At 47.1% G+C, this 26095-nt stretch overlaps 1 protein-coding gene across 3 annotated transcripts in view; it reads left to right on the forward strand.

The window, feature by feature from the left end:
• The window catches only part of GYS2 (glycogen synthase 2), a 610704-nt gene that overhangs the window by 425535 nt on the left and 159074 nt on the right, over positions 1-26095 (forward strand). For all 3 annotated transcript variants that reach the window (XM_086920470.1, XM_086920476.1, XM_086920482.1), the window contains one exon: positions 8704-8782. In XM_086920470.1, the coding sequence (XP_086776596.1) occupies positions 8704-8782 (79 nt within the window). The remainder of the gene's footprint in view (positions 1-8703; positions 8783-26095) is intronic.

Raw genomic sequence — 26095 nt, forward strand, 5'->3', positions numbered from 1 at the left:
GCCTACACAGTGGATTTATCGCTGTAGCGAACACCCCAAAAACAAACAAATCCAGCCGCCATTGACGGCGAGGGACGAGGCCACGCCTACCCTTAGGCCATGCCCACACGCCCACCTGAGTATAAAACGCTGATTGAAAGCGCGTTGTACCAGAACCTCGCACACTCCTGAGGTGGAAGCCGGGAGCTGACCTGTTTTTAAAATTGTTATTTCTTGTGTCACGCAATACCTGAATACTTGATTTTTAACCTGCACTCACCCTTCTGGCACCACCAGAGCTTGATCTAGAATCGCCTACACAGCGGATTTATCGCTGTAGCGAACACCCCAAAAACAAACAAATCCAGCTGCCATTGACGGCGAGGGACGAGGCCACGCCTACCCTTAGGCCACGCCCACACGCCCACCTGAGTATAAAACGCTGATTGAAAGCGCGTTGTACCAGAACCTCGCACACTCCTGAGGCGGAAGCCGGGAGCTGACCTGTTTTTAAAATTGTTATTTCTTGTGTCACGCAATACCTGAATACTTGATTTTTAACCTGCACTCACCCTTCTGGCACCACCAGAGCTTGATCTAGAATCGCCTACACAGCGAATTGATCGCTGTAGCGAACACCCCAAAAACAAACAAATCCAGCCGCCATTGACGGCGAGGGACGAGGCCACGCCTACCCTTAGGCCACGCCCACACGCCCACCTGTGTATAAAACGCTGATTGAAAGCGCGTTGTACCAGAACCTCGCACACTCCTGAGGCGGAAGCCGGGAGCTGACCTGTTTTTAAAATTGTTATTTCTTGTGTCACGCAATACCTGAATACTTGATTTTTAACCTGCACTCACCCTTCTGGCACCACCAGAGCTTGATCTAGAATCCCCTACACAGCGGATTTATCGCTGTAGCGAACACCCCAAAAACAAACAAATCCAGCCGCCATTGACGGCGAGGGACGAGGCCAGGCCTACCCTTAGGCCCTGCCCACACGCCCACCTGAGTATAAAACGCTGATTGAAAGCGCGTTGTACCAGAACCTCGCACACTCCTGAGGTGGAAGCCGGGAGCTGACCTGTTTTTAAAATTGTTATTTCTTGTGTCACGCAATACCTGAATACTTGATTTTTAACCTGCACTCACCCTTCTGGCACCACCAGAGCTTGATCTAGAATCGCCTACACAGCGGATTTATCGCTGTAGCGAACACCCCAAAAACAAACAAATCCAGCCGCCATTGACGGCGAGGGACGAGGCCACGCCTACCCTTAGGCCACGCCCACACGCCCACCTGAGTATAAAACGCTGATTGAAAGCGCGTTGTACCAGAACCTCGCACACTCCTGAGGCGGAAGCCGGGAGCTGACCTGTTTTTAAAATTGTTATTTCTTGTGTCACGCAATACCTGAATACTTGATTTTTAACCTGCACTCACCCTTCTGGCACCACCAGAGCTTGATCTAGAATCGCCTACACAGCGAATTCATCGCTGTAGCGAACACCCCAAAAACAAACAAATCCAGCCGCCATTGACGGCGAGGGACGAGGCCACGCCTACCCTTAGGCCACGCCCACACGCCCACCTGTGTATAAAACGCTGATTGAAAGCGCGTTGTACCAGAACCTCGCACACTCCTGAGGCAGAAGCCGGGAGCTGACCTGTTTTTAAAATTGTTATTTCTTGTGTCACGCAATACCTGAATACTTGATTTTTAACCTGCACTCACCCTTCTGGCACCACCAGAGCTTGATCTAGAATCGCCTACACAGCGGATTTATCGCTGTAGCGAACACCCCAAAAACAAACAAATCCAGCCGCCATTGACGGCGAGGGACGAGGCCACGCCTACCCTTAGGCCACGCCCACACGCCCACCTGAGTATAAAATGCTGATTGAAAGCGCTTTGTACCAGAACCTCGCACACTCCTGAGGTGGAAGCCGGGAGCTGACCTGTTTTTAAAATTGTTATTTCTTGTGTCACGCAATACCTGAATACTTGATTTTTAACCTGCACTCACCCTTCTGGCACCACCAGAGCTTGATCTAGAATCGCCTACACAGCGGATTTATCGCTGTAGCGAACACCCCAAAAACAAACAAATCCAGCTGCCATTGACGGCGAGGGACGAGGCCACGCCTACCCTTAGGCCACGCCCACACGCCCACCTGAGTATAAAACGCTGATTGAAAGCGCGTTGTACCAGAACCTCGCACACTCCTGAGGCGGAAGCCGGGAGCTGACCTGTTTTTAAAATTGTTATTTCTTGTGTCACGCAATACCTGAATACTTGATTTTTAACCTGCACTCACCCTTCTGGCACCACCAGAGCTTGATCTAGAATCGCCTACACAGCGAATTTATCGCTGTAGCGAACACCCCAAAAACAAACAAATCCAGCCGCCATTGACGGCGAGGGAGGAGGCCACGCCTACCCTTAGGCCACGCCCACACGCCCACCTGTGTATAAAACGCTGATTGAAAGCGCGTTGTACCAGAACCTCGCACACTCCTGAGGCAGAAGCCGGGAGCTGACCTGTTTTTAAAATTGTTATTTCTTGTGTCACGCAATACCTGAATACTTGATTTTTAACCTGCACTCACCCTTCTGGCACCACCAGAGCTTGATCTAGAATCGCCTACACAGCGGATTTATCGCTGTAGCGAACACCCCAAAAACAAACAAATCCAGCCGCCATTGACGGCGAGGGACGAGGCCACGCCTACCCTTAGGCCACGCCCACACGCCCACCTGAGTATAAAACGCTGATTGAAAGCGCTTTGTACCAGAACCTCGCACACTCCTGAGGTGGAAGCCGGGAGCTGACCTGTTTTTAAAATTGTTATTTCTTGTGTCACGCAATACCTGAATACTTGATTTTTAACCTGCACTCACCCTTCTGGCACCACCAGAGCTTGATCTAGAATCGCCTACACAGCGGATTTATCGCTGTAGCGAACACCCCAAAAACAAACAAATCCAGCTGCCATTGACGGCGAGGGACGAGGCCACGCCTACCCTTAGGCCACGCCCACACGCCCACCTGAGTATAAAACGCTGATTGAAAGCGCGTTGTACCAGAACCTCGCACACTCCTGAGGCGGAAGCCGGGAGCTGACCTGTTTTTAAAATTGTTATTTCTTGTGTCACGCAATACCTGAATACTTGATTTTTAACCTGCACTCACCCTTCTGGCACCACCAGAGCTTGATCTAGAATCGCCTACACAGCGGATTTATCGCTGTAGCGAACACCCCAAAAACAAACAAATCCAGCCGCCATTGACGGCGAGGGACGAGGCCACGCCTACCCTTAGGCCATGCCCACACGCCCACCTGAGTATAAAACGCTGATTGAAAGCGCGTTGTACCAGAACCTCGCACACTCCTGAGGCGGAAGCCGGGAGCTGACCTGTTTTTAAAATTGTTATTTCTTGTGTCACGCAATACCTGAATACTTGATTTTTAACCTGCACTCACCCTTCCGGCACCACCAGAGCTTGATCTAGAATTGCCTACACAGCGGATTTATCGCTGTAGCGAACACCCCAAAAACAAACAAATCCAGCCGCCATTGACGGCGAGGGACGAGGCCACGCCTACCCTTAGGCCACGCCCACACGCCCACCTGAGTATAAAACGCTGATTGAAAGCGCGTTGTACCAGAACCTCGCACACTCCTGAGGCGGAAGCCGGGAGCTGACCTGTTTTTAAAATTGTTATTTCTTGTGTCACGCAATACCTGAATACTTGATTTTTAACCTGCACTCACCCTTCTGGCACCACCAGAGCTTGATCTAGAATCGCCTACACAGCGAATTTATCGCTGTAGCGAACACCCCAAAAACAAACAAATCCAGCCGCCATTGACGGCGAGGGACGAGGCCACGCCTACCCTTAGGCCACGCCCACACGCCCACCTGTGTATAAAACGCTGATTGAAAGCGCGTTGTACCAGAACCTCGCACACTCCTGAGGCGGAAGCCGGGAGCTGACCTGTTTTTAAAATTGTTATTTCTTGTGTCACGCAATACCTGAATACTTGATTTTTAACCTGCACTCACCCTTCTGTCACCACCAGAGCTTGATCTAGAATCGCCTACACAGCGGAGTTATCGCTGTAGCGAACACCCCAAAAACAAACAAATCCAGCTGCCATTGACGGCGAGGGACGAGGCCACGCCTACCCTTAGGCCACGCCCACACGCCCCTTTTCCACCCCTCAAAAGATGTGCAACCACCGGACGCGCAGCGGGCGCGCCGTCAGCGCGCCGAAGGCGCGCCAAAGGCAAGCCCGTCTGGGCCCGTCCGGGCCCAGACGGCCTTAGGCCTAGACACTATGCCCGACTCTCAAAGGCGCATAACCTACACCCAAGATACGCTTCGAGCTTGGAACACGAATAAACATCCCAAGTGTAAGTACATCCTCAAGGAAGACACCCCTTTAACGGGCTGCACCCTCTGCAATCCGACAGAGGAAACGGAACGCGGCCAAGCACTTCGATTCGGCCTTCTGAATTGCAGGTCTCTTGTAAGACATGCTCATGAGATAAATATCCTCGTCCAGAATTCTATGCTGGACATACTGTTTCTGACAGAGACATGGATGACACCAAACAGTGACTTCGACATGGTCAATGCAGTCCCACCAGGTTATCAAATTTGCTCTTTGAATAGACCGGTCGGCAGAGGCGGCGGGCTAGCCATACTTTACAAAGATTACATCACTTGCAGAATCGACAGTGGAATTGTCAAAGACTGTGAAAACTGCAACTTCATTTTCCAGATCTCGCCAGCAATCTCACTGTCGGGACTACTAGTGTACCGACCGCCAGGCCCACTAGGGGAATTCTCCTGCACCTTGATGGATCACATCACACTAAAAGCAATCACTGCCTCCAATTTTCTCCTCCTAGGGGATCTTAATCTGCATTTCCTGGACCCTGCGGATAACACCGCAGCTAACCTACTAGCAGATCTTGCATCAGTTGACCTACATCTTCAGAACTCAAAAGCTACCCATGAGAAAGGCCAGCTTTTGGACCCGATCTTTACGAATATCAGGAACTTTAAAACCCAAGATCCCACCCCCCTCCCATGGACAGACCACTTACTGGTCCCCATGTATTGGTACCTCCAAACCACCCCGGCTCTAACACAGAAAACCAGGACACTCGGGAGACGGTGGCACAAGCTGATACCAGAGGAATGGGAAGCTAAGTTAAGAGAATCCACTGCACCTCTCTCCTCGGATCCCAACACGGCGGATAGAGAATTTAACGGTTGGCTCACCCACTCCCTAGACAGCCTTGTCCCACTAACCAGCACCCTTAAACACATCAAAAGGATCAACCCAGCTCCATGGTATACACCTTCCCTGAACGCATTAAGGAAGGAGTGCAAAAGGACAGAACGCATTTGGAGGAAAGATAAGTCTGTGAAGGAAAAAGACGCTTTTCAGTTATCCATGAAAGCGTACAAACTAGCACTTCGTAATGCCAAAAGTGCCTTCTACGAGGAAAAAATAAAGAATTCCTCCTGCTCAGCCAAGGAGACCTTCCTTATCCTTAAAGAGCTCCTCCATGTCCCTGACCCCCCACAAAAACCTATGGACCCCAAAGCAGCCGAAGAAAAATGTGTCAATCTAGCCACCTTTTTTGACGAAAAAATTTAAAAAATCCTTGCCTCCCTTCCCGCTGCTAAAACAGACACCACTGGAAAAGTTAAGGACCTACCTCCCTTACAGGGGAATTCCTCCGCGAAACCCGACACCCCATCTGGCGTTATTCGGCCCGGTCACCATGGAGGAGGTTGCAGCAACATTTGCTTCAATCAAGAGTGGCGCCCCCAGTGACCCAGTACCCATAAGATTTCTCAAAGATATCACCCATACCATAGTGCCCCCGCTGACTGCCCTAATCAACACCTCATTAGCCCAAGGTGAAGTCCCTTTGAGTTGGAAGGAGGCGGTCGTAAAAGGGCTTCTTAAGAAACCATCACTAGACCCTGAGGATCTATCAAATTATAGACCGATCTCTCTCCTCCCTTGGATTGGTAAGGTCGCAGAGAAACTTGTAAATAAAAAACTGTCTCACTTCCTGGAAACCAGCCATCTCCTTAAGAACTCCCAGACGGGTTTTTGACCAGGTTAGGGCACTGACACAGCTCTACTCGCAGCAGTGGAGAAGACCAGAGAAATTCTCGATACAGGAGGATCAGTGGCAGTGGTCCTCCTGGATTTGAGCGCGGCCTTCGACACTGTCAGCCACCAGGTCTTAACCCAACGCCTAGAAAACATCGGAGTGAAAGATACAGTGCTGAAATGGCTCTCGTCCTTTCTTTGCCAACGCTCTTTCTAAGTCTGGGAATGTGAAGGCCGCACCCCCGCCATCCCCCTCCGGTGTGGTGTGCCACAGGGCTCATCACTAAGCCCCACGTTATTTAACGTGTACATGGCCCCACTGGAGGAGTTGGTCTCCCCATTTGGAGTCACCATCGTCAGTTATGCTGACGATACACAGCTGGTGGTAACTCTTTCTCACCCCAAGCAAGAGCCTTCCAATCTTCATGACTGCCTCTCCAATATACATCAATGGATGAGCGACTCAGCCCTGAAATTAAATGGGTCAAAAACGGAGATTCTTCTCCTAGGTCAAAAAACACTGAATCTACCCCCAAACATCTGGCCAGTCTGTATGGGTGAACCCCCTTCCCATAAGACGGAAGTTAAGAGTTTGGGAGTATGGTTAGAGAAAGATCTCACCTTCAGAACGCAGGCAAGGAAAACGGCCGGCATCTGTTACGGCCTATTAAGATCATGTAGAAAGGTGCTCTCCCTACTCCCTTTCCAGTACCGACTACTGCTGATCCAAGGCCTAATTGTGTCCAGGTTGGACTACAGCAACGCCATTTACTTAGGAGCCCCGGAAACCACTCTCCAAATACTACAGAAAACCCAGAATGCCGCTGCCCAGCTGCTCACGAATACCCCAGCCAGAACTTCAGCCAAACCCGCACTGAAAAAACTACACTGGCTTCCGATCAGGGAAAGAGTGATATTCAAGGCCCTATGCCTGGCTCACAAAGTACTTCACAAAGCAGGTCCACCAATCCTCAACAACTGTATCACACCCTACAGACCTACAAGAGCGCTTCGATCGGACCATGAAAACCTTATTGTGGTTCCCAGGGTGAAAAAGGCCCGCGCAGGAGGCCGCCGCTTCTCAGTCCACACAGCGAAACAATGGAACGCGCTCCCCTTGAAACTTAGATCAGAACCTAACCTCCTGCGCTTCAGGAAATCTCTCAAAACCTTTCTTTTCCCTTAAATCACTTTCACCCCCGCACTTTCATCCATCAGGACCACGAGGTTTAGCGCTGGGATACTCTTGGGTGACTACGCGCTCTATAAAAACCTAAAATAAATAAATAAATAAATAAATAAAATATATTTGAAAGGGAAAGAAGATCAAGATTCTATAAACATTCAAAACATCATGATAGTGAGATGAATGCAACACTAGGATGAAAGCTGGTGCGAAGGAATTTAGTTTTTTTTTTCTGTTGAGAGGGCGAGCAGAGTTTTTAAAAGAGGCAGCAAACAGTTCAAATAAAAGAAAGCTTGTATAGGAAACAAAGAGGAGGCAGAAGATAGATTGATGAATATAAAGAATTAGATCGTGGAGCACAGAGTAGCACTAGAGTTACTCTTGTGTGGAAGTTCCACTTCATAGACTTGGAAGAAAGTAGAAAAACGATCCACAGCAAAACAAGAAATAATATAAGAATTAAGGGGAGAACTATAAATGGACTGAAAGGACCGAGGAGTTACTTTTGAGATGATTGTTAGTTATCAAAGACCTACGCAATGATTATAATACACAGGTATGGTGTAAGAAGAAAATTAATAGAAACTAGATTGTACATAACTTTGGATAGCATACTTAAGTGAGATGCTTTGTGAGCGGGGAACGTGGAAAAATGTGAAAATATGTTTTCAGTGGTCCTGTCTGTTTTCTATTATCACTGCTCACGGAGACAGCAGAAGGAATGAAGAATAGATGATCCTATGCATGAGAAATCTTTGGAGACTGAGTATTTGAGGGAGGCATGCAGCACTTGATAGAATTACCATGGTCAGTTTGAATGCTAGAGAATTGAGGGGAGGCAGAAGTGATACTTCATTCCATCTTAAATCAATTTCTTGGTTATTCCATTGTTCTAATCCTGCTCAGATGGGCCTCCGTGGCTCCATGGAAAATATGCCATCATCCAAAACGTGAAAAAACAAAAGGAAAGCAAGGGGGATCGATTGATTTCAAGTTAGTTCTAAAAAGTGAATTAAACCAGGTTAACTACCAAACGTAACTGTGGGACACCGATTGCTACATAGGTTCATATATAAGACATAGGAGAGGAAAACGAGCATTCTCGGGGCCTAACTCACCCATCTGCCTGTTATTTGCCTTTCCTTAGTCAGCCAGGGATATTTTATACTGTTTTCTGTGGCACTCATGATGCTTAGTGGCTTTTTCACAGCGATGATCAATGTGGAGGATGGTAAGGGGGTTACAGAGCATCATGAGAACTAGAAGTACTTTATAAAGAGGTTCGGGTAGGAGCATTGTGCAACACGGATCATAGTTGGCGTTTTAGCTGTAAGACAGATATAAATGGTATCAATGGAATTTCATATAATTTCTCTTTCTACAGAGGAGAAATTCCCGAGTGGAACAAGATTCTTGATCGTGATGACTTATCTACCATGAAAAGAGCTATTTTCTCCACCCAGGTAAGGTGTAACAATAATCCGCTATGAGCTAATTTATCCTAAAACGGATGTTAAGATAAGCATTAATAAAAGGTCTGCTATTCAGGTTGATCATTTGCCTCATAATCGGGCATGGTAGTGTAATGTAAGTAGCACTCTTGCATGTAGATAATCCAGAAGGCAGTAGGTTATGAGAAAGGTTACTAAAACACAGTTACAGTTGTTTCGAAGTAACTGGTAAAGTGGAAAGTACGCCCCACCAGGAACAGCCGCCATGCTGCTCAAACCACTCTCACCAACTGATCTCACTCAACCAGGCACCCACCAACATTCCAAGACATCATACTCACCCTGGCTGATCAGCAAGGAACAGAGCACTAGAGAAGAATGTATTGCAGCAAGTCAAGATTCAACGCATGGGATGACTTCCTCTACTTGCATGTTTGTATTAGTATCACTGCCGACATGTTTTGCTTACAGCTATCAATAACACACTTCTCTGTCACTTTATCATACTCTTCAAAGTACCACCTCCCACCAGGCTTTCCTTCTTGACAGGATGGCCAGATAGTTGTTAATTGATAATCTTATAAACAGTCCTCAATCTGTTCTCTGTTCTTTCAGTAAAGGGCGTTGGGCCCATGTAAAGTTTCAGGGGATTAAGCCATAGATGAACTAAACAATATGTGGAGAGAACCCCTTAGACCTATCTAATCTTCAACACTTCTGTTAATAAACTTCTTATGAGGGTGCTGGGAGAAGGGCCACTAAATTCACAAGCTGACTAGAAATCATTTGTCCAAAGGTGTATGTTACAATTTAACAGGAACAAAAGGGTAACGTAATTTCTAAACTCCAAAGAAAGCAAAACAGGTAAGGATATTTGTACAATCCAAACAGTGCCAAGATTAATTCCCCTAATCCCTTCATATATTATAATTCCTGTGTTTTCACAACATTAATATGCAATCCAAGAGAACGGAAATGTGTTCAAGGATAAGGAAATGAACCAGAAAAGGGTCAAGTCCAAATGCCAAAGAGCAAACAAAGATTAACTAACGCAGAGCAAGCTCTGTCTTTCATGAATTGAAAGAAGTGCTCCGGGTACCCAAGTCACGGGTGCCCTTACATCAGTATGGTGCAAGCCAATGATATCACATGTCGCAGTGTGATGATTTTTCTTATTATGGTTGCTGGGAAATTGACTTCTTACTCCTGCTGAATCTGCTAAATGCCTGAAAAAGATATAACTAGTAAGTGATCCGTTAATCTACACCTGTTCGGAACTGTAAAGCAGTGAGGAGATCTCACATCAATGAAACACCAAGTCACCTACTTCTGGTTGTAGAACCAATCCACAGGATACAAGGGACACATAAGGAGCACATTGGCAGTAGATCATACAGCCATCATCACTGTAATATTCCCTTGACATGTCTGTAATCCACATTTGCATTGGTGTACCTCTAAACATCTTACCATTGCATAACCATCTTATGCAAGGGTTATGCAATGGTATGCATGCATTGCATAACATAGTATCCCACTTAAAGTAGTGCATCCCTCATATAATCATAGTGTTTTAGCAGCCATTGCCCTGCACAACACCCTGGGCATTTCTTTCAGTGCACACCTTTTTGCCGTCCTTTGCAAAGAGAGAACGTATTACTCACAGCTTCCTACACTGAGCAGAAAAACTATTGTCCATTACGGAATAGACTTTGAGCCGTTTCTGGACCTTTGTGGTCTTTACTCTGTGAGGGTGGTGGAGGACATTACTCCTGCCACCCTGACGTACAGAAGTCTGACATACTTATAAATGACTGCCCACCCAGGTGTGAGCTCTGGACCTTCAGAGGATTTGCAGTCCTCTGAAGAGACTGTAGTTTTACAGCATGGCTACCATTTTTCAGACAGCGGAGCTCCAAACCTTTTTGTTTTTCCAAAACAAACTCCTAAAGCCAGAGTTTGTTGAAAAATAAAACACTAATGCTCCTACTCCATGAGTGTTTTCTCCCATGCTTTGGTGGTAATTTTTTTTCTAGTAAAGAACACCAGTTTTTACCTGGCAGATAAAAGAAGAAAGAAATACATCAGACATTCGCTCTAAATAGGGCGAGTGCTCGGATCTTAATCTGATGGCTACTTCTCTGTCGGTCTGTCGATTTAAACTTTCCAACAGCACAACTGACAGTGATACAGCCATCAAAAGATGACGGTATGCCTTACTTTAATTGGGATGTGCACACTGCTGGTTTGTGGAAGAGCATCCTGTCCACCAAACTCAAAATCAAGGCCTTTGTCATCTCTGGTGGAGCACTGCTTTCCTGCTGCCCCCAACGGAGTAAATGATCTACAACTTGTATTTCCATTCATCCAGAATATCACAGTTGACAGTATCACTTTCACAACTCCTTGGCTGTCAACACAATAAACAAATACAACCTGAATATGCAGTTTGACAATACTGGTGAAAAGACAAAACACTGTGACTCCATCTCCTTAAGATTCACATTAGCATCCAATAATAGCCCAGTCACCTTAACAACATCTACTGCTAAACTCACACATTTTTTATAGGAAACCCTATAACTATGCAAGCAACAAAAACAGCTTTCTGCACATTAGAGAAACATATCCATATTTAATGAACCCGTAGAAGCTCAATATAAGATAGAGACTTTTCATTATGAAGACTTTGTACATTAAAAAATGTCCTCTATTGACCAGTCCCACCAAAGGCAAACACTACGATTCCAGAAGAAAAACTTAAAAAACTTTCATTTCATAATCCTCCATTTGTGCACACCCTGCTTATGAAGATAAATGACCAAAGGCAATTTATTCCACAGTATGACAGTCTGTTACTAGCTAATACAGTTAGCAGTACAAAGGCCCTCCTGCAGATCAGGGTTTTCTTGCACTTATCTGTGAGAAACTAAAACTAAAATACAGCCATTCTCACAGTTGTTAGGTACCACATCCTCCTCATTCCTTAAAGACCACAACAGCCTAATAGTCAGTAATAATAAACATTATATCACTATTCTTCAACCAGCACTTTGACACAATTCTCTGATACAAAATATGCTTTCTCCCCACTGCAATTGAAATGGCAAAAGGGACTTTAACTAGCAAAGGAAAAGGCTGTGAAATTATGATCTTGAAACATAGAGGTTACCTGAATTTGGTCCCCCAGCCACAGACACAGTTCGGTGATAATTGAACCATCATGACACCTAACAATGATTGATAAATGGTATTAAAAGATAATGCCATTTTGTTGTTGATTGCAACTAGGTTATAGGGATAAGGATTATGATGTATCAAATTGTACGTTCTTTGTGTCTTGTGCCTGACACTTATCTGAAAATATCTAGATGTCCTGCGTACTACGAATTAAGGCTCAAGGATAGACTCTGCTTGAATTGATGATTACTTGGTCTAAGGAGGCATAGCCCTGGTGATCTGGCAACAGAATCCACTCCTAAATCAATTATAGTGAGTGTACTCGACTAATGCCCTTGCTCAATTAACGCCATTATCAAAAATGGGGTTCCCGTAAAGTCAAATGGGCCTGGGTATTGTTCGGTGCAGAAAAACAATGGTCCAAGACTATTATTTATAATTCACAATACTCTAACATTGACGTTGTATAATTATAAAGGCACAAAAAATCATAGGCATACAAAGGAAAAGTAGAGAATCCACTTCCAAAGGTGGACTGATATTTTCAGTTTATTCAGTCACACAAACAAATATTTCGTTGATGTTATGTAAAAGCATTGTACATTACATCAACAAAATATTTGTTTGTGTGACTGAATAAACTTAAAATATCAGTCCACCTTTGGAAGTGGTTTCTCTACTTTTTCTTTGTTTGCCTATGATCTTTTGTGCCTTTATAATTATACTACATCAATGATAGAGTATTGTGAATTATAAATAATAGTCTTGGACCCTTGCTTAAGTAGCAGCAATTTACACATTTACCAACTCATCAGATTTCTAAACCGCACCTGCTTTTGTGAAATGTCTCTGCAGCTATCCTTGGTCCCCCTCAGTTCAGGGATAGGAGTCAATGGTGCCCTTTTAGACCTGATTGTAATGTTTGGGTTATTGATTACACAAGAATTTCTCATAGTAGTGTAGATCACAAGGAGTTCCATATTGAAAGTCTTCAGCATGGCTCCGCAGACCATTAGCTATTCTCTCAAGAAAAATTACATCCTGTGATCAGGCTTTGAAGATTGCATTTACATGCAAAGCAGATGAGACCTACTTCAATGCCACTTCCGAGGGCTTTCAACAATCACATTGCTTAACATAGCACAGGCACAAATTAAACTAATGTAGAAAACGAGAGTACATTTTAATAAATTATTTGACAAAAATTCAATCAGTAGAACCGAAGCTATGATTGATTATTATTTTTTTTGCAAAAACAAATGCATAAAAGATTAAAGCATTAATGAAAGTCATCTTGTCGTGCGTGACTGGGTCAAAGTAAAAAAATCTGACCGACCACAATGGAGAGCGATTAGGATACAAGAAGTGGTTTGGGCTTCATCTGCGCTTACCTTCAGTCTTAAAAAAGTTCTGAAAAAATGTTCTGAGAAGGTAAAATTCAGTGGTGCATGGCTGCAGGAGGTGTTCGAGGAGGGAGCATCTTCATTGTGTAGCCTTGGGTCGAAGCCACAGTGAAGATTTCTAGATTCAAACTTCGGCTCTGAAATGGAAGTCTAAAAATCTCAGGCAGGACAAGACAGAGTGCTGAAGCTGAAGACAGTTCCACGAGGATGGATACCCCTTTGGCAAATGACTGGAGTAAAGGATTTGCTACTGCAGGAAAGAACTGGCAGGAGAATCCGCAAAATCAATCCGAGCTGCGATGCACCTCTGGCGGATAGGCAAGCAAATTTGTCCCAGTCTCCTCCTGGTTCTCTGATACATTTTTAGGTTCTAGGACTGGAGGGGCACCACTTGCAGGGTCAGGACTCCCTCAGGCTGGGTCCAGGTGCAGGATCAAGAGGGAGGATGCTTTTTTTGTCCCTGTGAGTCTGAACAGGAGGCCAGCGAGGTAACCTTGTGAGTCACTCTGAAGGTCCTGGGACAGATGAAGGTCTATTTGTTGTGCCCAGGTAAAGCAGTAGGGCAACAGGGCGGCAATCTAGCAGGGCTGCAGTCCTTCAGCTCAGCAGTCCTTCTTTCTGGAAAAATATCCAGAGGTTCAGAAGTGTACGGAAGACTTGGTGACTGAGTTCCCCTTTTTATACCCTTGTGCCCTCATTCTAGAAGACAGGAGATGTTTCTAGACAATTTCCTGACACCCCTGCCCTGGCTCCAAGCTGGCTTCAGAGACAATGTGGGGTTGTTTGCCCCTTTGTGTGAAGACAGAGCACAGGCTATTCAGCTTCAGTTGGTGCTGTGTTCATCTCTGTCCCCATCCCAGATGGCCCATTCAAGCACAGCTAATCCATCTAGTGTGTGACTGTCGGAGGAATTCACAAAGTCCAACTGTCAGTTACCCAAGGTCATGTGACCCAGGCCAGGTTGGGCCTGGGTCACATGAGGGCTAAGGGCAGAAGAATGCCAACTTTCTGAAGCTTGCATTTTTGAAATTGTGATCAAAAACTCGATTGTATCATTAACAAGCATTTACAATGCAGCAGGTCTCGCATTATTAAAGTTTGAGCTATTGGCATTGTAAATGACAATGCCTTTTACTCATTTGTTTTTAAAACCTGCAATCGGTGCATCAACACGCACTTTGAACGTATAGTCCTTGCTTACGATGAGCAAGGCTGGCAGTACAAGAGACTGCCAGACTTGCTTCTCATAAGCATGGACTATAAGTACAAAGTTCTTGTTTACGCACTGATGCAAAGGAAAAAAAGACATTGTCATTTACAAGGCCAATAGCTCAAACTTTAATAATGCGAGACCTATTGTATTGTAAATGCTTGTTCAAGTAAGTGTTGCTGGACAGACTGGAGGCCTTGGAAGCTCAGCCCTGGACGTGACAGAAAATTGTGGGCGAACAGTGGCATCGCCGGCATGACAGGCCGGTTATAAAGGAAAACCCCTGCCCGCCTGGTCTAAACATGGGCTGCACTGAATGTGTGGCACGCACGCTGGGAGAGTTATTTCTGCAGCTGTAATGGGAAATCAAGGACCCCCCCGGAACCCAGGCCCCAAACGGACCCCGCCACCCCATTCTGGAGAGGAGGACCCCTCCTGGCGCCAGTGCTATACGAGCAAGTGTGCAGCTACCCCTTGGCTGCCCTAGTGCCCTGCCCCTGGTGTTCATGCCCACATCCCGGATGTACAACAGCACACCAGCTGGATTGGCTCGTGTGAGCAGGACTGCCTCAGGCAGCACGTTGTGCAGTGGGAGGCGCTGGCTGCTGGAGGAAGACGAGTGTTCCAGTGCACTACCACTGATGTGAATTACCACCTCTCGGAGGCGCCACAGCACCAGAGCTTAATCCTTGCCCGGGCACAGGGGGCCAGTGTCGGCAGCATTGCCTCGTGCAGCACGGTTTGCACAGAGACGCGTTGGTTGTCAGTGCAGGACTGCATTCAATGTCCCTCACTGTGAGCAGAAACCAGAAACATAAGTGCACTCACTAGGGCTGTACGAGATAGGACCTGGAGGCAGCAGGAGGATAGAGCAGTCCGCACTGCAAGCACTGTGTCTGCCAGAAGAAACCAAGAGGTGGAAGAAACACGGTCCAGCGCTGCGCACACTGTATCTCTATGCGAAGTAATAGCATAAGGCAGCAGGAACGGAAGGGGTACAGCACTGCATTCACTGTGTCTCTCTGTGAGGCAAACCCTGAAACACTGAATATCTCAGCACCAGCACTGCACTGTCTCTCCATGTGAGGTAAATACAGAGCACCCAAGGACTACTCTGTCACTCTATGTGAGGTAAACACAGAGCATCCCAGCACTGTACTCTTTGTTTCCATATGTGAGGTAAACACAGAGCATCCCAGCACTGCACTGTCTCTGTGCGGAAAAAGGCCAGGAAGCAGCCCTGCAGACAGGCCTGTCTATCCTTTCTGGCCACAAAAAGATATGTTAGAATTGTCCCCGATTTCAGGGCAAAGGAGCAGGCCCAGCCTTGTTGCATTTGTGAAACAGTGTATTATGTTCTGCTGTCTAAGTGGCGCGGCACAGATCTGAAGGGACCGCTTTGTGGAGGGTCTGACCCCGCTGAATGTGCAGCCAGACAAGTCCACTTGAATGGAAAGTTCAGGCTGGAGCAGCAGTGCACGGACAGTGACCCTCTGACGGCGGGCACTGGCTCCAGTTAGAAATGGGTTCTAGTAGACCCGGTTATAGCATGTGGCCCGCCCCCCCTTTTTCTGGGGCTGCAGTACAATGCGCTACGGCCCTGGCACTGCACTGTCTCGGAGACTTCGCGCACTGGCGTTGCCTCTGTGCCCTCATGCAGTGGGGCTATCTCGGCACCCTTATGCTCTGTGCCTTATGTACTGAGACTGGCCTCAGTGCCCTCGAGCACTAACGAGCTCTGGCCACATACCCCAATTCATCCTCGGTGCCAGTGTGCCTGCGCTGCCTCGGAGCTCTCATACACTGAGTCTGCCCCGGGGCCCCCGTGAACATGCCCTTGTGCCCTAGCGTTGCCTCAAAACATATACTATGTTGCCTTGGTGCCCCCATGTACTTCTGCAGCCTCGGTACCCACGCGCACCAGCGTCTCCTCAGTGCCCTCGTGTACCAGGCCTTCCTCGGTGGCCGCGCGCACTGCAGCTGCCCTCACACCCCGGGTATGCCCGGCTTTCAGAATCCAGCAGAGCAGATTAGCGGAGGCACATCGCCCCGGCCACAGCTCACATTACTGACTCTAAGCCTATTAATGCACAGGCGTGTAGGACGCGCATTGTTATTTACCCCATGCGGCGCCGGCGACTCTTAAGGCTGGGTTGCAGTGTTTCTGGGCTTCGCTTTCTTTCAATAAAGCAGCCTTTTCTGCAAACTCAATGCACCAAGAGCGGTCCCTCCGTCCCCCTGCAGCAGCTGGGGGTGGCGGAAATGAGAATTCGACACTGCGACCCACGGTGACCTTACCAAAGGAATGCAGAGACCACAGCGTGACATTGACGATACAATCCCATTAGCACCGCTCAGTGTTTTTACAGTTTCAGAAACATTATCCTGCAGAGACCCGCTTCCTGCAGCGTGATGCACGACAAAACAGCGAGTCCGCAAAGAAACTGTCTCCGCGGGGGGAGGGAAAGTGAAAGAACGCGATGTGTACGTTGTAGGCACGCCATGAGCGTGCACATCGGCGTGTCCTGCGGCTCGTGCCCTCTGGGGGCGCCTGCGGTCCACTGCGCGGCAACAAAAAACAAAAAAGCAGCCCCTGCACGCCATGCTACACACCTGAGGAGCCTGCCTGCCCGACAAGATCTACCGGGAGGCGACCAAGGCGGGTGAGTGACGGCACTGCCGTGCCTGTGATTACTTTCTAGCCGCAGTACCAGCTCATTCACTAAGGGTTCTTTAAAACATTAGAATAATTAGACCATTGTTTTCATGTTTTATCGGCGGCAGAAAAAGAACTTAAAAGTATACTTTGGTGCGCATTTACGGGCTGTCGAGCCGACGGCGGAGAGGAGAGGGAAAGTGAAAGCAACTGCATGAGGCTTGCAAGGGAGACAGGAGATGGGCACATCGCGTAACTGTACGTGGTGAACGCGCGCATGCCCCAGTCCGGCCCATCTCCTGCCTACCTTGCAAGCCCTTGAAAGCATAGCCGACAACTATAGGTCTCACTGGCGACAGCGCTTCGTGCTGTATCGCCAGGTGCGAGACCTAAAAAGGACTTTTCACAACAATTCCAAAGAAACCATACATGACACAGCTACCTGCTACCAGCTGGAAATTACATCTCCTCAATGAAACTCAATGTTAGCCTTTGGGAAGGGTAGGCCCCACAATATTAAAAAACGAATCTATGCGTTTTTCACAACCAGAACATGTAAAACTTAAATATACATTTTCAGCCTTTTAATTACACAGCACCCTGCCCAATGGATAATTGAGGGCCGACCTCAAGGGTGACATATATATTAAAAGGGGAGTTTAAGGCTTGGCAAGGGGGTTTTAATGCCAAGTCAATAAGGCAATTTAAAACTGCATTCAGGGTGCAGTGGCAGGCCTGAGACGTGTTTAAGCTGCAACTTAAGTGGGTGGCACAATAAGTGCTGTAGGCCCACTGGCAGCATTTAACTTACAGGCCCTGGGTATATGGTATACCACTCTACAAGGGACTTACAAGTAAATTAAATATGCAAATTGGGTATAAGGCAATTAAACCATGTTTTATTGGAGTGAGCACAAGCACCTTTGCACTGGCTATTAGTGGTAAAGTTCACAGAGTCCTGAGGCCAACAAAAATAAATTCAACAAATTGGAGTAAGAGAGGTAAAAAGTTTGGGGAAATACTTCCCTAAGGCAGACAGGTCTAACATACCCTATCTGTAAAATACATATAAAAGGGGGACCCTGACCACTGCTTGGTTCCAGTTCCAAGTTCTACTTGAGCAAGGGAAGGAACACAGACCACTGCAGCTGTGTTACCGGGGCTGGTGTATGACTTTCAGTCTCCCAGAGATGAAGGGGCATCACTCGAATTTGTGCAACTTTCTGGAGATACTGAGGGTTTGCATAGTCGCTAGAAGCCTGCCTCTTTACTGAGAGAGAGAGAATGAGAACGTCTGTTCCTGCAGGATGAGAGACTACCGAGGAGGATAAAACCAGTGTGTTCCTAGCATGTCGACCATCCACAAGAAGCACCTCCCATAGGAAGTAAGGCTCGTACCTACCTGAATCATGAGGTGGGCGGGGGTCCCTCCCAGTGTGAAATCAATAAATAAGCTAGAAGTCAGACAACATTGTCTTGTCTGGCACCCCTGCAGTGAACTCTAAGGACTGGTGTTGCTACTATCTCACAAGGAACTGTCCCCACTCCTAAGTTGAAATCCAGCACTGGACCCGGAGATGGCAGCTGCCAAAGAAGAGAACATGTTTACACTTGGCTCAAATGCCAGAACTGCTAGTGAGGAACACATGCTAAACTGTTCAACCCCAATGGCTGAATTAAGTGTTAGACTATTACCAATGGTTCTGCATCACTGGTTTATACCTTGAAAGGGAAATATCACCGACCCCACCACTCAGTGCCACACAAGTCGCATCTCAATTGAGCAGGTAACATAAACCTGCATTTCAAAAACTGGAATGTGGTGTCTTAATCGTGCAAAGGTGAATCTTCAGTTAGAAAGTTAACCTTTGGAGGTGCAGACTCTTTTAAAAAACTATTGTACTGATCTACAACCGTTCCAATGAGATAACTGCTGGTGATCTGCACTTGTGCTTGATCAATGCCTATCCCAGCACCTTTGTATAGGTTGCCATAGATGTTGGGGAACTACCTAGAGTGAGGAGAGGGCACAATAACAGGTATAGTGGTTTAGTTGAACCCGTAAGTCAGGTCGAAAACATGCAATGGTAAACTCATGTTCTTTTTAACAGAAGGAAAAGCACTGGGGTGAATCATATGCAGGACTACTGGAATTATGTGGCAGAGGAGCATGAAATTATGTAGTAGGGTTAACTAAATATTGCAGCAAGAAAAAGAAAATGATGCAGCATAATTATTTTGTTATTTCAACACAAGTAGCAATCTCTGGGAAGAAATATCACCCTATTAACACCAATCTACCACCCAAATGCCGCAATAAGTAACTGAAAGATGACCAGTGTACATTTGTCAAGTCCCTACCAGTGCACAAGGACACTTGTCGCTATGTTTTTAGTAACTTTTGATTAGTTTGAGCTAGAACATTTTTTTGTTTCATTAACATCTGCAGATTAAACTGCAGACAAATTATTCGAAAAGAAAAGAATCACATAATCCAGTGGCTCTGATCATCGGTCATTAGTCTGTTTGTTGACTGCTGAGTTCTGAGCTGTTATCCCCCATACTACCTCCCCAAGAAGCCATTTACTTCTCATCCTCTCTTCCCTGAAAGTCAAGTGTAAAAGGGTTGTACTTCACCCTGCTTGCAGAGCCATATGTGTGTGGTAAAGTGATCTCATTAGAGGTAAAAACTAGCATGTATATGTTTGTACTAATCATATCTTATTTTTCCAGTATGTTTAAAATGTACAATTTGTTACTCTGTTTCTTTATATTAGCTGTGGGGCTAGCTATGCCCCCACTGCTTTAAGTAGTCGTGTTGCCTCCATTGCTTGACACATGACCCCGCACCCTTGAAGAATGGCTCTAGTTGCTTCCATTTTGACTGGGATGTCTCTGACTAGCTACAGCAGACAATCTGTGCATACCAGTTTTGTAGAACTGTGGGGCTTATGTACAAGAAACTGGCGGAGCTCAGTGTTACACCAAAATTGGTAATTCCGTGCTTCATCAGTTTCAAAATGCAGGGATGCGCCATATTTACAAAAATACGGTGCAACCCTTCATTTCCCCTTTCTGTACATAAACAATCTTAACAGGCGATTTGCTCTATCCATGTGTGCTGCAGAATGCAGCACACACGGCAAAAGCAATAAAAGAGGCGAAAAAAAAAAAGTTCTGGTCTTATTTTTGGCACTGAACAATACCTTATAAATATGGGGTAATGTCAAAAAGCAATTGGTGTTGCGGCAGAACACCTACTACAACACACATTGCCCGCCCCTTTCACACTTAGAGCTTCATGAATAGGGGCATTATTTACAAGGAGGCATTAACCCACTTTAAGTGCCTAAACTCTACCTTGTAAATAAGGTGAAGGACTAAACTGCACCAGAGCGTTGCAAAAAGTATGTTTGTGTAACCTTAATCTCTTGTTTGTACTTAAAATGGAAAGAGCCAAGAGAACAATAGATGAGATGTGTCCAAAGTTTGTTCAGGAGAACCAGATTGGCCGTAGAGTTAAAGACTATGCAAAGGATTTTCCTTGGGATTCATTGTATTTATATGTACCTTACCTGGAAATCAGGAAAATCGTACACTTGTCCAACTTTCTTCAGCAAGCTGTAGACAATTTGGAGTTAGTCTGCTGTGGTGACATTGTTTCTTTAAAATAGGTTACTGATGATAGACAGGTATCAGCCCTCCGAATTGATCTTTCAAGCTTCCTCAAAATATTTTTGTCTTAATATCGGCCTGTGCTGACTAGTGACATTGTGACATTGACATCAGGTTTACAGTGTTCTATTCAAGTTTCTGTAACATAAGTGATACTGATTTACTTTGATTAATTCCATCCAATTTTCAAGTAAGTTGAGTCACACGAGTATTGCTGAAACATGTTATTTAATGTCAGATAGATCAGTGTCTTAGGTAGTGCTAAGTTTAGAGGAAATACTTTCAGTATCTCCTTCTATAGGCGCATATAAAGGGTGAAAAGGAAAGAAGAGCATCAAACCCTATGCTCACTATAAGGCACTGCTCTGGAGCATTGGGGATATATTCAGCTTGAAGTCTCCTTCCCTGCTTTGTAACTGTGAGCCAAAGCAGAGGAGGCAGGCGCTCAAAAGACACTGACATCCTTGATGATGGGCTGTGACAAGTTGCACTCATTGGCATGAACTGTCATCCCAAATAATGAAAAGGAATGTCATTGTGCCCTAATTGAGATCTAAGGTGTAAATGTGGTTAGGACCTGGGGCCCATATTTGGACCTTTTCTGAGACACACCTCTGTGCTGGTCTTAACACTGCCACCGCCTCTTTCCTGCCATGTCAAACTGGTTTTATCCTTTACTTACTAGAGCAGCTGATAAGTCCCATGAGTACAAAGCATGATGGCAGACACCGGCAAGTGGTTCAGGCTCTGCTATGCTGATGCTGTGCTCTATCTGGCACCCTTTAGGTGCCTATATCTTGTGGACACCATTTTAGGGCCCTCTGCACCCACCAACAAACATATCTCCAGGATTCCCACCCACCCTTTCACTGCATGCATGTGCAGGTGTTTGACAGTGTAGCCCTGAAGGCAGTCCCTAGAATTGTGTGGCGCCGAGCTTTTTAGGGGGTGAACTGGGTGGATTGAAGCATGCAAATCTGTACATATAGTAGTTACTGTGAGAGCATAATTGTTAGAAATGGGGGTCTCTAGTTGGCACTGGCTGGCGCCACTGTCCAAATAGGGACCCTTTTTCCTAAGTCAGGTCAAGTGGGTCACCCTCTTTGACAACCACTGCTCAACCTTGTGGTAACATAGCACGAGCAGTTAGGCCTATCTCAGAGGCAGAGTGTGAAGCGTTTATGGCCACATATAACAAGGCAGTAATGACTCCACAAAAGGACACAACTCAGGTAGATATAGAAAAACAATATCTTTATCTAACAGTTTAACTCAAAACTCTCAAAGCGTTTTAGCAACTACAATTCACGTCAACCCGTAGGGGCTCAAAGAGACAACAACGTATTCACCCAAAGCGCGACACTGACTGAGTTCAGGGATGGGGCCTACTCGACCCGTTGCGCACCAGATACCTGTTGTGGGAAAGGAATACAGCACGCAGCCTCTGGAAGAAGCGGAGACTGTGACAGGTGCGCAGTGGCTGCAGCGCGCAGCTGCGGCGGCCCAGGCTGGGGGTGGGCGATGACTCTTGTTGGGTGGCTCCGTGGTGGGCTCACAGCGGCAGAAGCTCTCTCTTAGCTGCGGCGGCCCACCGGACAAATCCCAAAGAAGGAAAGTTGTCAGTGTTGTGGGCTTTCAGGGGCTACAGCTCCCTCTTAGCTGCTGTGGCCTGCAGGGCAAATTACGAGGATGCAAAGTTGTCACTGGTGCGGGCATTCAGCGGCTACAGCGCTCTCTTGACTGCGGCAGCCCATGGGAAAAATCACAATGGTGCACAGTAGCAAAGGGTGTTGGCACTCAGTGGCTACAGCTCTCCCTTGACTCCGGCAGCCCACGGGACAGATTATGATGATGCACAGTAGCAAAGAGTATGGGCACTGAGTGGCTACAGTTCTCCCTTGGCTGCGGCGGACCACAGGACAACTCACGGTGAAGAACAGTAGCAGAGGGGTGTGAGCACTCTGCGGTTACAGCTCTCCCTTGCCTGCGGAGTCCCACAGGACAACTCACGATGATGCACAGTAGCAAAGGGTGCACTCAGCGGCTACAGCTCTCCCTTTGCTGCGGCGGCCCATGGGACAAATCATGATGAGGCAAAGTAGCAAAGGGTGTGGACACTCAGCGGCTATAGCTTTCCCTTGGCTGCGGCAGCCCACGGAACAAATCGCGATGAGGAAAACTGGCAAAGGGTGCGGGCCCTCAGCGGCAGCAACCCTCTCAGCTGTGGTGGTCAGCACAACAAAGGATGGTCTCGATCAGGCGGGCACAACGGTGGCTGCTCAGCGGCCACAGCTCTCTCTCAGCTGCAGCAGATTCAGTGGAAGGTCTGAGGGTGCAGATTCCGGTGGGCTCTCAGCGGCAGCAGCTCTCTTCTTAGCTGCAGCGGCCACACAGGTTTAGCACAAAGGTTCAAAGGTTCAGAGTCAGGCGGGTGATCAGCAGCGGCAGCTTTCTCTTAGCTGTAGTGGCCCGCACAGGTTAAGCAAAAGTTTAGGAATACTCAGTTCTGATTCAGGCAGGCTCTCAGCGGTGGCAGCTCTCTCTTAGCTGCAGCGGCCCGCACAGGTTTAACAACAGTTCAGAAGTGCCCTGTCGGCTGTCCTCACAGTAGAACTAAAGGCTCCGGATTACTCGACGGAGGCTTCACCTGCAAGCAGAAATTATTGCACAGAAATTCTGACGGCTGACGGGGTGAAGTCTAATGTCCCTGAAACTTCTGCAGGAGGTGCTCTTGATTTAGGCCCTTGGGTAGTTCTTTCGGCAAGCTTGATGAAAGTTGCAAAGTCCTTTACTCTGTTCACTCAGACAGAGTTTCATCTTGACATCCAGAAGCGACACACTTGGACAAAGTTCCAGCGCAGCGTTTTATACCTAAAAAGTCTTTGTTCTCTAAAGTCACAAATCACTAGATCCCGTCAGAATCAGTTCAGTGGGGTCGCGGAGCACTTGATTTACGAGGCGACATCCTGCCCTTTCAGAATGAGGGGGTCTGCTATTAGTCACCCAGTGGGAGGTGGAGCCATCATTCACCTTGCCAGGCATGGCCCCGCGCGAATCAATGAGTCACTCCTCCCCATGCTCTGAATACCGATCTCTCTCTCCAGCCAGGTCTGACCCAGCTGGCCCTGCTACTCCAAAACCAGATGGCCAATACACATACACGCCTACAGTAAGGCTTAGGCAAGAAACTACCACATTTTCAGGAAAGGTATTTCAATCCATGTAATATATGAACTGTCCTTACTAGAAGGTGCTCCTCAATGTCCTGAGCATATACATATCAAACTCAAGGTTCCTATCAGGTTCCTAGGGCCCAATAGGATGATAGAAAGCAATCTTTAACCGGCCCATCCTGGCCTATGAGAATGGATCGTTTCGCAGTAGCGACAGTGAAATGGAGGGTAACTCACTATTGAGGCAGGCTACACCGATGTAAGTATTATAGTTATCCTTATTCATACAGTCATTTATATACAGGGAGCACTCGTGCTGTGGCACTGAGCAGCAGTGACACAGCTCCCAGAATATCTAAATCCAGTCAATATAAAAGATAGGGAGAGTAGAGAGGAAGGGAGACCCATGCCAATGATGCCAGGTCTAACAATAATGCTATGTGTTCATCTCCTAGGTCTAGTTGGTCACTTTATGGTTGTGAAGGTCAATTATTATCAGGTACATTAATTTTTCAAGTGAGGAGGCAACAGACAAACACGTCCGGGTGCTTCTGGTCAGTGGGTAGATTCAGTGATAAAATTGTAGAAAAATAAGTGCCAGGGTGTTAGAAATGAGATTTCTGGTTGGCTAAGGCATGCACCTAAGCCAGGCAGAAACCACCACTCAAGTCAGGGCAAGGGAGTTACACATCAAAGATAACCCCTGCTCACCCCCTTGGTAGCTTGACAGAGCAGTCAGGCTTATCCCAGAGGCAATGTGTAAAGCGTTCGCGCAACACACACAGCAGCGACAAACTAGGCACACTACAGAAGAAACGCCACACAAGGTTATATCAAAAATAACCTTTATTTTACTCATAACACACATTTGAATGTAATCAATTATATACACTGTGCCACCTGGCATTTGGTAGGACTGTGACAGGGATTATCTACACTTACAGGGCCAACTGAGCCACTGTGAAACATCACAATTCACAGGTAGTGAAAACAACTTGTAACTACTGGTAAAGGTGCTCTTAGCACCACACATTAGGCCGAAACATATTAGGCATACATCCTAAATTAGCACCAGGGCACCGCAGAAGCACCTGCCACAGTGCACATCTCATTAGCCCCTCTCTGATGTAAATACAATTGCCCACAGGCAACAATATGCCACCATGTCCCCGAGAGGCCACTATCCCCCAAATGGCAGTCCCAGCGCTTCTGCGCTTACTACCGGGACTGCATGGTAGTTCGATGGAGACTCCTTGCTCCACCCAGGCTCGGGGGGCCTCCGTTGAGGTCCCACCCCACTGTCAAGATTCCAAGCACAAGGATGCTCCCGGAGGTGGAGAGACTTCACTTAGTCTCCATTCCAACAGAGAGATTGCTCCCACACTTCGGAAATGCGGGACTCACTTCGGTGCTACTCAGGCACTCAAGTGAAATCTGCCCATAGCCCCTTGGGCCGGAGAACAACAGGCGGTCCACTCTGATTTCCTTTCACCTCTTACCCAGCCCACGACCAGGCTACAGCTGCCTTACTTCCGCTCTGTGGCCGGACCGCCTTCCTCTTGGCAGCAGCTGGCAACTTCCTATTACTCACTGGGAGCCCTGCCCATAGTCTGGCTTAGTCTTTGCCTGGCTTCCGGTTGCTCCGTGTTCTGGCTGAAAACCCCGGAGCGATGTCTCTGGCGGTTTGGCAATCCTTGGTCTGATCCCAGCAATGCAGGGCCACCTCAGCAGGGCCGCTTTACTGATCTATAGCAGGTGCACGCAACACAGTGCTGAACAAGCAACCAGCACTGCAACTGACGATCACAGAGCTCTTGCAACAGCGCAATTGCTCTCTCTGCACCTGTTACTGCAGTGTCACAACAGGAGCCCACGTTAGGGGCTCAAACTCACAGTTTTGAGGACTATAAAAGCGTTCCTCAGTCTTTCTCCCTGCGCTGCTCCGGGCACAATGCCCCTTCCAGGCACCAGAAGTAGAGCGCTTACCACGTGCTACTAAAGCGCCCAGCATTTCTCCCTCCTGAAGAC

This window comes from Lissotriton vulgaris, chromosome 1_1 (assembly GCF_964263255.1).
Source record: "Lissotriton vulgaris chromosome 1_1, aLisVul1.2, whole genome shotgun sequence".
Classification (NCBI taxonomy): Eukaryota; Metazoa; Chordata; class Amphibia; order Caudata; family Salamandridae; genus Lissotriton; species Lissotriton vulgaris.